At 31.9% G+C, this 12,455-nt stretch overlaps 1 protein-coding gene across 1 annotated transcript; it reads left to right on the forward strand.

The window, feature by feature from the left end:
- Window positions 1–5,091: 5,091 nt before the first annotated feature.
- On the forward strand, window positions 5,092–11,309 carry LOC132720679 (deoxyuridine 5'-triphosphate nucleotidohydrolase-like). The gene is made up of 6 exons (XM_060704861.1): window positions 5,092–5,298; window positions 7,335–7,426; window positions 8,557–8,601; window positions 9,092–9,166; window positions 9,866–9,936; window positions 10,624–11,309. The coding sequence occupies exons 1-6, from the start codon at window positions 5,135–5,137 to the stop codon at window positions 10,678–10,680; spliced, it is 504 nt and encodes a 167-aa protein (XP_060560844.1). The 5' UTR covers window positions 5,092–5,134; the 3' UTR covers window positions 10,681–11,309.
- Window positions 11,310–12,455: the final 1,146 nt, after the last annotated feature.

The raw sequence follows: 12,455 nt of genomic DNA on the forward strand, positions 1-12,455 counted from the left end.
TTGAAGCATAAATTTCGATTATTATTAAGAATCCTGTCATAATTTTATTTTATTTTACGGGTACAATATAACTGTCACTCATTCTTCTGTTATTTTATATATATTTTATGTATATTTTTCTGTGTTCCGGTTGTTACATGTTCACAATTTTGTATTTTATGTACATGTTCTTATGAACCATGACAGTATTGAATAAATCATGAAATAAATCTTGAAATCTTGTGTCTGAAATTGGCGTCAAAACAAAGCAATGCAGGTCAGACTGAAGGTTAATTAATTAATATTATTATAATTATCCCAAATGAAGATGAAATGTGTTCAAGGTATTATCTTTTTGACATATTAGGCTATATGAATTATTATAGTCTATAGAGATACAAAATTTAGTCAAACATCTAAAAGGAATTTAAATAAATAAATTATACAGAAAGTAAAAACATATAACTACATATCCGTGTTGAATTTAATTTGAAACCTAACAAGTTCAAAGTTTCCAGGCGGAAGTGTTTTGGTGGTGTCTTGTCTTGTTCTCGGTGGGAAGCTGTAACAACTGAATAGTGCAAGACTTAATTAAGCCACAGTTTTTAAAAATCATGATTGGGTTAAAACATAAAGGGACTTAACAAATAATGAACATATAAACTATATATTTACCTATATAACTAATGTATTTGAGTTGCTTTCCTTCTTTTTTTCTCTTTTTTTTCTATCTTATATTTCGGGCTTCACTCTGTCTAGCCATAAACATACTATGAAAGCACTGATAAACATGTGTTTGCATGTAATACCCCCCCCCCCCCCCAAATAAAAAATAAATAAATTCCCTGTGTTAATTTTAAAGCCCGGATGGCAAAACATAGAATTTAGCTTTTAATACACTTTGATGGAAATATGTTTATAAGAATTTTTGCCTGGCAAATAAATGACACATGATAAGGCGTTCGATCCTCCAAAAACTAGTTATTGTCGCTTGATAAATGTTGGAAGCATTATTTTCCTGCAATAACTTACTTTGAAGCTTTAAGTTTAACCATTTGTGATATTTTGATATTTGCTGTTTTGATATTGGTAAAGATTGATTTTCTCTGATTTCTATAAAATAGAGAAAACAGAATCCCAAAAGAAAGCCCAATCTGGCAAAATTGAAAATATTACAGGCTCGGTTTAATTGAGTGTAGTGTAACGCTCAGATCTGAATAAACTCAATATGAACAAGCCAACACAATATAAAGTTTATAAACGTCATATATATGTATTTATTTTATATGATTTACTGTTCACCAATACAGCACAATTGTTTTAACAATGTCTTTAACAACTTAACAATTCTTATACAAATATTTAAAATAATAAGAATTAATGCCAATTGCGTATTTAGCATAATTTAACCTTAAGTGAGTGAGTCTGCTTTAACATCAAAAACTACACTAAATAATCGAATATTTCGCTCCCCTTATATACTAAAATACTTTACGCCTAAGATTTAATAACTTAATAATTCATAGAGTATATATGCATTTGTTGACAGCTAAACAATTAAATAACCCATTATATATGCACGATCTAAAGTACAAAAGGTACACTTCCCGTTTAGTGTTGACAGGTCTATTAATTAACTAAATTAAACATAGTATTCGTGACAGCTCATTAAATTAATATATCCGTCTATGCATACCGTTAACTAATTACTGGCTAATTACCGTTATCCTACAATATCTTCCCGACCAATTAAAAATACTTCCAGGTATTTTAAAATAAAACTTATTTAAAGAAAAAATTTATGTCACTTTTAAGTATGAAAGACTACGAATAGTTTCAAGATTGAAAAAGGAAAAAAAATCGAACTCAAAAATAAAAATAACTAAAGGTAAGCAATTGACCTTTTACAATTTATATATAGCAAGAGATATAATTATTCATATACAAGTTTAAAATTGAAAGTAATATTACTTAAAACAAATCATATTTAATAGTTTCTATTTTTTTTTTACATATTTCTGTTAACAAACATATAAGAATATAATTTTATATTAATATGATAAAACAAGAAATGTTCCGTATATATAACTATTTTCACTGATTGAATTGTCCTAAAATAACACTGTTTTGTATTGCGAGAATAACACTTATCTGTCCTAAAAAAACATAATCACTTTTTAGTTTTAAATAAATTTTAACACTGGTATGTCCTAATTTTTAAATTCACATTTTTAAAATTTTTCTTTTTTTTTTTGACGAAAGCAGAATCTCCAAGAATAGAATTAATTACACTATGTATCAAATAAAGAAACACAAAATACACTTTTTATAAAATTAACACATTTTCTGTATAATTTGTCCATGAAACGTTGTTTCTTTTCTGCTTTTTGAATATCTATCCTGGAGATTATGCCTCCGTGTTAACCTGAAACGACATAAAATATAATTAAGAAACATGTACATGTAATGTGTATTAGCATGTGACAAAAATGAGATAAAAAAACAAATATTTTAAATTAATCAGTGGAAGTCTTAAATTCCTATCATTTATATATACAGAAATGATGCAGTATAAATTGTTATAAAAGTAATTACTAAAAGTGTTAAAAACAATAAGAAAATAAAAAATAAAAACAATAAAAGAAATATATAAAACCCGTATAATACCCTTAACCAGAACCTGAAAATAGAAATCAAAGAACTATTAAAAATGTAAATAAAACTCTGTCACCAATAACGATATAAACAATGGTATTTAAAATTAAAGAATAAAATATAAAAAATCTGACCGAAATAAGATTTAAAAGAAACTAAATGAAAGATTTTCCATGAAATACTTAATATCTAAATTTTCTTTTTGTTTTACTTAAAAAATTTTTCGAATTTTCTTTTAAATAATAATCTTTAACATAAAATAAAAATAAATTTTGTGTCGTCTTCTAATCCACTTCGTCCATTTTACATCTTTGGGACGTCTGCCAGAGCGGATAAAAGTGACTTGCTGTCGCATGTTCAGCCTTGTTCAATAAACGGTCGAAAATCGATTCCATGAACCGACAGTCATTGACAAGATTTCCCAACGCTACCGGTGTAATTTCCAGTTCTAGACAATGGTCGCAGGCCTGTTGATTTCGTGCTGCTACTCGTTCTAGAATCGTCCCTTGTAGTGTAACGCTCAGATCTGAATAAACTCAATATGAACAAGCCAACACAATATAAAGTTTATAAACGTCATATATATGTATTTATTTTATATGATTTACTGTTCACCAATACAGCACAATTGTTTTAACAATGTCTTTAACAACTTAACAATTCTTATACAAATATTTAAAATAATAAGAATTAATGCCAATTGCGTATTTAGCATAATTTAACCTTAAGTGAGTGAGTCTGCTTTAACATCAAAAACTACACTAAATAATCGAATATTTCGCTCCCCTTATATACTAAAATACTTTACGCCTAACAGATCTGAATAAACTCAATATGAACAAGCCAACACAATATAAAGTTTATAAACGTCATATATATGTATTTATTTTATATGATTTACTGTTCACCAATACAGCACAATTGTTTTAACAATGTCTTTAACAACTTAACAATTCTTATACAAATATTTAAAATAATAAGAATTAATGCCAATTGCGTATTTAGCATAATTTAACCTTAAGTGAGTGAGTCTGCTTTAACATCAAAAACTACACTAAATAATCAAATATTTCGCTCCCCTTATATACTAAAATACTTTACGCCTAAGATTTAATAACTTAATAATTCATAGAGTATATATGCATTTGTTGACAGCTAAACAATTAAATAACCCATTATATATGCACGATCTAAAGTACAAAAGGTACACTTCCCGTTTAGTGTTGACAGGTCTATTAATTAACTAAATTAAACATAGTATTCGTGACAGCTCATTAAATTAATATATCCGTCTATGCATACCGTTAACTAATTACTGGCTAATTACCGTTATCCTACATGAGCCTATTCACGAAACGGTAATGGAAAGTGCCCCCCCCCCCCCCCCATAGCACCAGCTTAAAGTGATATTATGCCCATCCAATGATAGATAGTGGGTGAATATGTGAAAATCAAAACAATTTTTTATTTTGCCATAATTTCTTTTAATTTAATAATTTACATTGCATAAACAATAAATAACGCAAGAATCCAAGCAAAATTTCTGTAAATATCCATTAGAATGTACCTGAAGCGTTCTGATTACAAAAGAGTGGGACAATATAAAATATAAAATATGAGCATAATGCCACTTTAAGCAGAATTCAACATTTAAACACGAAAATAGTGAAATTTTGAATTAAGAAACATCCGCAGATGTATTCATACGGCGGTTATCATGATACCTTCAATATGACGCAGTATAGCCATTCTATGAAAAGCGGCGTATGTTTCCCAAGTAAAAGAATCTTTGTGCCTTTAACTAGAAAACAATGGGCGGGACTAAAAATGGAATTTTGAAAGGGGAGCTTGAATGTCACAGACAAGACGTCAAAAGACAAATTTAAACTAGAACTGTGTCCAAAGGACACGGATGCCCCCCCCCCCCCCCCACCGACAACATATATATGGTATATGGTGAAAAACTTAACAAAGGGCCATAATTCTGTAAATTTGGTCGCAGCGAAAATTCCTTCGTTTACTACCATATACACATTAAGGTTGTACATCCCTGAAAGTTTAAGCAAAATCTGCCATCCGGTTTAAGAGGAGTTGCGTTCACAAAATTGCTATGTGGTAAAATAGAAGAAACTAAAAAATCATATATTTTAGCCTACTATGTATCGATAGCTATTGCTGATCTTCCAAAAAAAAATAATATCAGAACACTATTTATACCATTAAAATTTGCGTTGACTTTTCAAGTAGGAGCTTATCATTTATTTATTTTAGTTTTGCAACAACATTCTATGAATTAAGCTAGAATGCCACTTTTTAATAAAATTACACATTTGCAAATTAAAATTATATATGATGCGCCCCTTATAATATATTTCAACTTTTATTTACACTTTTTGGTGTTTCTTTTTCCTTTAGCGCAATAAAATGGATAATTAGATAGACTGGATTTTCCCGCGGTAATTTTAAAATTCCGCCCAAAAAAAGGGAAGCGCAAGACAAAATGCCCGTCGAAGTGGAAGCTCAATTAGACTCTGTAGAACCAGAAAGTAAAAGATTGTGTACAATGCCTCTTGATTCAGTATTTTTGAAGTTTGCGAAACTGACACAAAAAGCCTTTACTCCAACGCGTGGGTCGAAGTTAGCCGCTGGATACGATTTATACAGGTGAGTAAAATTGATTAATTTAATCTCTGCGTAGGTCTATGAATAGAAAGAGAACAAAACAAGCATGTAATGCTTAAAGACCTACTTATTATTCTTGCTCTGTAGCCGACTAAGTACTAAATAGAACAATTGAATTCATTGCAGGTTACTGTACCTGAGTACAGGCGGGAGTTTTGAAAATTCCTAAGAATACAAATTCAAGTAAGCGCTAAAACTGGAGTCCCCAAGCTGAGAAAGTCTGCTGTGAAAACCACAGATGACCAACAATATATTATAAATTATAATATTTTGATCTATCAAATTAGCACTGAATGTCATTTGACAAAGGTGCAAAATTTTTGCATGTTTCAGTCGCAGAAAACTGGTCTAAATCTAATCCAGGAGATTGGCGTGTGGAGTCCTAGTGAAGTGATTACCAGTGTCTATTCTAGGACACGCGATTGCGCGATTCACGTTAGTATTTCACAGATCGCGCACAATTCAAAATCATGTGCGTGAAAATCGCGCATCTATAAAAAAAAGTAATAAAATCGTAAATCTTCCATCCCGCATTATATTTGGTTGTTTTGTTTACATTTACATCGGAAACCGAAGGGAGGTAACTGTTAGCTAATTATAATAATTTAGTACCGTATGGTACTGGTTACGTGAGTTGACGGAAATTAACGGAATGTTCCGTACTAACCGGAACTAGTGTGCTCGGTCTGACAGTTGGGCGCCATTTTAGTGTAGTAAATTATCAAGAAAAACGAGGCAATTCCTAGCTTGGCTACGATCTAGACGTGAAAGATAGGTCGATTGTTTGTATTGTCCATCCCTTTATAATCAATCGCGGCAGTTCTGTAAAAATTTGTTTTCGTTTAAAAATTAGGGGGGGACAACTTTTGCTGCCTTAAATAAATAACGCCTCAGTGTAAACTTAATGCAGACGATTTAACATTGGCAGTTTATTTTGGCACCCCTTGATTTTGAAAATCGCCCCCTTTTTTGAAATAGAGGGGGGAAAATCACCCCTATTTTTCAATTCCTAGAATAAACACTGGATTACAGGTGTAGGCCATTTCCAACAGACTTGCTGTAGGGTTAACCCTTTAGCGACATGGTTGAGTGTCTGTCTTGAAATTGAGAGGTCCCGGTTTAAAACCCGGTCACCACTTGAGGGTTTTTCAGGTTTACAATACACTAACAAAGTTTGCACTCTTACCCTATGCTACGACCGTATGTAAACAAAACGTTCGCACAGGGCATGCGCGGTGGTTAAATCCCACCCATTTTATTCGATTAAATTCTAGAACAACCTCCACTTTCGGTTTCAATTTTGCTGACAAGGAACAGTTTGAGTCAACACAAGTGTTAATTTTAATTGCAATGTCCAAAACTTTGCACTACACGGCGTAATTTTCATTACATATTGGGTATTATCACCGTCATGGTAGTTTTTATTCCAGTCGGTCAAAATGACGGTACACATTTACATGTAAACAAACAGATTTAACTTCTCAGACAATTAAAATAAGGAATGGACACACGGTAAACTCTGTTGCAACGTAAAGTATATTCATAAACCTGTTTGAGAAAAATTGTCTCCGTGTTCAAATAAATTTCAAAAACGGGGAAAAAGGCTCTCTTTTACCGATACCCTGCAACAGAACCTTATTATTCTGTCGAATTAAATTGACTTTATAACGCTCGTATACTATTATTTATTGATCGATTTTCATTATATTTATTTTGTAATACCTATCATTCAATATGCAATCAAACAAAAGCAAGTTTTCCTACATTCAAGGAAATTGTAAATTAGGACGAGCTTTCAAAACAATCAGGTAGCAATTTCCAACACGCTTACCGAAACTCCAACATGGCGGCTCAACCTGGCTCATTTGCATAATTTATTCATAAACGCAGGAGCATAGAACTTTGTTAGTGCAATAGTATACCTTAAAAAAATCATTGAGATGACAATGGTGTACTGAAGAAAAAACCCTCGTGAAAACTCATCAAAAATAACATTTTGCATTATGATCTATTTTCAGTGCCTATGATGTAAGTATACCAGCTAAAGGGAAAGCTCTTGTGAAGACAGACATACAGATTGGCCTGCCAGATGGTTGCTATGGACGTGTTGGTATGTTTATACACCTGGCCCATGTTACAGATACCAAATTCATCACTACATCAGTTTGGCATACTTAATTTCAATTATGGTTTGCTATTTATATCAGCGTTTTTTTTCTCTACTTTGGGAATGGTGCCGGTACCAGACTGATTGGGAAAAAATGCGTTATTTTGACTAAAATTTTTTTGGGAATTTTTTTAATATATTTTTTCAGCTACAAATGAGATTAGACATCATGAATAAAGATAGCTAACAGCTTCTACTGTCTAGATAGAACTATTGAGTGGTGATTTATATGAATATGTTGGATTTAAATGATTTTAGAAAAATCACTGCCTTGTGGGCATTTTGAACAGTCATTTTGGGAATTTAACATTGGAAATTGGGAATTTTAATGTCAATTTTCTATTGGGAATGGTACCGTTTAAGGGTAGTAGTTATATAAAGAAAAAAAACACTGTATATATATGGATAAATTTATACGGCTAGCTTAAGGTACATTGGTGGTTCTACTTAAATGCAATCTCATGCCTAAAAAATGGATCTGCATCAAAGTTCTTCCTCCACCCTCTCCATAATTATGATGTCTTGAAAAACCGACCATCAAATATTAAAAGACAAAAAGGCAGGTGGAAGGTAAAAGCCTACTTTGATTGCACAGCCATGCATGTGAATTGATGAGTGGAATAAAAATTGCCTGGTGCATTTATTAGAAATTGACCCAGGTAACAGTGTCAAACTTGAATGGAAGACTATTTTCATATTCTTTTTCTAAAAATAACATACAACAAAATCAACAGTGACACCATCAATGAAAAGTATCAGTGTTACAGCATTTAATGTTTAAGGTATGATTTTTCTAATTTATTCATACAAGCAGAACTTTACCAGTTTTATGTCTTACATATATGTTGTGTATAACATCAACCTAGATGTCTCTGTGAATATGTATAAGCTTCAACCCAGCATATTTTTCAAACCCAATGTCTTCAGCCTTCTTTCTCAAACTGTTGATTGACTGCTTGCCGCTCGTGGTTGTTTGGCTATGAAATTTATCCCTCTTAAATGAACATTGTTGTTAAACTACATGCTATATCTCAATATATACATCAAATTACAAAGTTATATTTCTTTTGAAGCACCAAGATCAGGCCTGGCTCACAAACATTTCATTGATGTTGGCGGTAATTATCATATATTTTTATAAAGTCTTGAAATATTTAAGCAACCTTGAAATAGCTTAAAAATAAATGCAAGGTTTGCATTCTCTTTCGTTTTATTTCAAAATCTTTAATAAAATAGATGTCTAAAATCTTCCAAGTCAAACATGAATTTGAAGATATTACATATTGAGGATGTACTCTTTGGATGATTAGAGGATGATATGATATGATAAAAAGATATATATGTGTTTAGTTAATCAGGGCGTCCATTAAGTTTGAAAATTTGGAAGTCAAGAGTCTGCAAAATCTCTGATTTTTGGAAGTCACATTATATATGTAACAAAAAAAAAGTATTAAATTCTGGAAGTCACAAGCCAAACTCGGGGAGTAAATGGCTCCCAAACTTCCATTATTGAAAGCTCTGTTTAATGGTATTTTTCATTGTAAAAATTGAAAGAAAAAAATAGTGGAAGATTTTGATATTAAAATAAACTCTACTCGTACATTTTAGCTGGTGTGATTGATCAGGATTACCGTGGAAATGTTGGGGTTGTCATGTTCAACTTCTCAGAAAAAGATTTTGAAGGTAGGTCAAGAATGATTACAGGACATTTTCACCCCATCACCATGGGCCAAAATAAGGAACCATTCCCAATCCAAAATAGCCTCTTCCGATTAAAAAAAAATATCCTAACGTCAGCCCCTTTAAACAAAACTTTTGCGACTTCTGAGAAAACTTGAACTGTTTTCACTTATTTCTTAAAATAAATGATGTGTTATATGACATTATAATCTAATGTGGGTATTCGTAATCAAGACAGTACTGTGTAATCTTCACCGTATACATCACCCACTATATATTTTCACAGATCTCTATATTTTTTTTTAACAAATGATCTTTAGCTTCACTGGTGCTGGCCATTACTTAATCTGATACAAAATTATTAACATTTTTCAGTGATTTTCCTGCTTATAAAACAAGACTCCGATAAAGGGCCTCGTTCAAATGGAAATTTTCTTTAAAATCATGCAGTTTTCCCAAAAATCTGAACTTAAACCTGCTTTTTTACTTCCCAAAATAGCAGTTTTGTTGATAATTTTTCCCAATTAAGTGAGAAAAATCACTGTTTTAAAATGAAATACTAATGGTTTTGGTGTTGTTTTTTCCATCACAAAAGATTGTTAGTAACATTACAGTAACAAAAGGAGAAACTAATATGTCCAAATGATCTGAATGCTGTAATTTGTTTATTTCACAAACATGATTTCTGTTTTGCTATTTCAGTAAAAGCTGGTGATAGGATTGCTCAGTTGATATGTGAAAGAATTTACCTACCTGACCTGAAGGAAGAAGATGTAAGATTTGTCCCTGTTAAAATCCTGAAATCACATACCATATCAAGAGTTTACAATTTGAAATATTTTAAAGTCTTAATAAACATAATTTGCATTTTGATTCATTCGCGTTAGATGGTTTTCAGTTGCACTTGACCCAGTCAGCGTTTATGCCCCACTGGCTGAGTGGTTAATGTAACTTCCTTTGAATCACTTAACCCTATACTGTGCTGGTGTGACGTAAAACCCAATAAAACAAACAAAACTTAAGCTTATGTCTTGTTGTAATCAAGATATGATCCTACCAGATATTTAAATTTTTCTGATGTTAAGAATCTATCCAGATAAAATAAAGAAGGTTGGTGGTTCAACTTAATTCCTGAAACAGTACACAAAACAGTACACAAAACAATTATTTTTTTTAGGCCCTAGTAGCCTGAATATTATTATTGTGAAATTTTCACTAGCCCAATAAAAACTTAACTTTAACATCTTCCCATGTCTAAAACACAGGAATAATTGTCATGAAGTCTAATTATGCATATCCTAAGGAATTTGACCTTGACCCATAAATGATCTAGACCTTCATGGTTAATTGCTTCAATTTTGTTTAAATTGACTAAACCCTATTTAACACAAGTGGTTATTTTCTTGTCTGAAACGTTCCCTGCATTTAATGGACAATTAACAAGTTTAACATGTTTACAGACCCTGGATATAACAGAGCGTGGAGATGGGGGCTTTGGCTCGACGGGGAAGAACTAGGGTGAGAGAGGTAACCTCATAAAGACTTCAACATCCACTTGTTGCCACTAGAGGAAAGTGCTGGACTGAAACATTAAAGAATCAATCTTAAAGTGCAGATGTAGAGAATCCTGTTTACAGACTTCCAGCCCTGGTTGTTATATTTAGAAATGTGGTTGGTGTGTTGTTGTGTTGTTTTTTTGACAACCAAAAAAAAAAAGCCAACGAAAAAGCAATCTAGACTAAAGTTTTGCAAAGAAAGAATAAAAAATAACAGTAATGAAACTTTAACAAAATTTGATGAATATTTAGCAAGAGGTGGCAAAAGTTTAGGCCTGGCCTCAAGATAACAAATAAAGCACAAACTCAGATCTCTGGAATTTGATTGGTCAGAAACTCACAGAATGTACACTGACCAATGAAAATCCTGAGATTTGAGACAGAATGCAGAAAATTCTTTGTTACCTTGAGGCTGAACAAAGTTGCAACTGGCCCTAGTGTGTACACTGGAAAAAATAGGGAATCAGTTTTTACCATATTCATTGCCAGTGGTAATTTAAAAGGTTTTTTAATGATTATATATTATAATCATTAATACCTCAGTCTCAGGATTTATCAAAGATTTGAATTTCATGCTATGCAAAATACATCGGTTTGATTTGTTGAATTAGTTTTGTTATGTTTTTATGTGAAATCCTGGTAAAAAAGCACCATTTTGAACAAAATATTACGCAAGTACTTTTAAGTACAGCTTAAATAATGATTTCATCAATTTATTATACATTAGAAATTTGTACATAGTTAAAATACATAGGCATCTTTGTTAAATAATTACTTGTTTATTTTGTTAAGTTTTTCTGTAAAGTCCTGGTAAACAGGTTAAGGCGCTATTTCGATAAAAATATTCACCGTTTTGAGTTATCAGTTTACCGGGTATCTTTGGGGTGCCAATGGCAGAGTGGTTAAGGTTGTATACTTCAAACCACTTGCCTATCACTGCTGTAGTTTTGAGCCAAGCAAGGATCTTAATTTTCTTAAAAAGGTTGATATTCCTAGATAGTGTTTTTTTGTTGTTGTTTTTTTTTACAGGATTTTACAATGGTTTAACTATGTCCAGGGCTCCAGATAATTTTTTAGGGCAATGAGTATTTACTCATTGATTTTTTTGTGAATGAGTAAAACTTGAAATCTGAAATTTGACAGGAGTATTTTTACTCCTTAAAATGTATGTAAAAGAGTAAAAGATTTGTTATGCTTCCATGTTTATTGTATCATTATACGTGTAATACAAGATATGTCAAAGTCATTTCTTTTGCTTTTGGACTCTCTTGGTTTATAATCTTGCATTTCCAAACGGCATACGTTTTATCTGAACCTGAGGCATGTTTCTGTTGCTCATACGTGGCAGCGCTATTATTTCATTAATCATAACCGTCACAATTACTTTTGGGTCGATTTTTTTTCGGCTGAAAATACGAGTCAATCGTTTTAACTTTTGACAGCGACATTGTACCGGTTAATTCCACCACCTTACTATACATACGCTAACAACCGATGATAGTCGGAACTACAGGAAGTTACCGTTAGACGTTGCAAAGTATTCATGCGTAGTTAATTCCACCACCATACTATGCATACGATAACAACCGATGATGGTCGGAAATACAGGAAGTTACCGGTAGACGCTTGCAAAGCGTTCAGACGAAATTGAAAATAAAATAATCACCGAGTTTACTTTCGGTTACGTTTACGCGAAAGAAATGTTGCTCAATGCGTAACCTGAATTTTGTGTGCGT

Source organism: Ruditapes philippinarum, unplaced genomic scaffold, assembly GCF_026571515.1.
Source record: "Ruditapes philippinarum isolate M1 unplaced genomic scaffold, ASM2657151v2 ctg4159_1_1_1_1, whole genome shotgun sequence".
Lineage (NCBI taxonomy): Eukaryota > Metazoa > Mollusca > Bivalvia > Venerida > Veneridae > Ruditapes > Ruditapes philippinarum.

Coding starts and splice junctions, on each gene's coding strand:
- LOC132720679 (XM_060704861.1), top strand. CDS start 5,135: ATGCCCGTCGAAGTGGAAGCTCAATTAGACTCTGTAGAACCAGAAAGT. Junction 5,299..7,334: donor GCTGGATACGATTTATACAG/GTGAGTAAAATT, acceptor ATCTATTTTCAG/TGCCTATGATGTAAGTATAC. Junction 9,937..10,623: donor CTGACCTGAAGGAAGAAGAT/GTAAGATTTGTC, acceptor ACATGTTTACAG/ACCCTGGATATAACAGAGCG.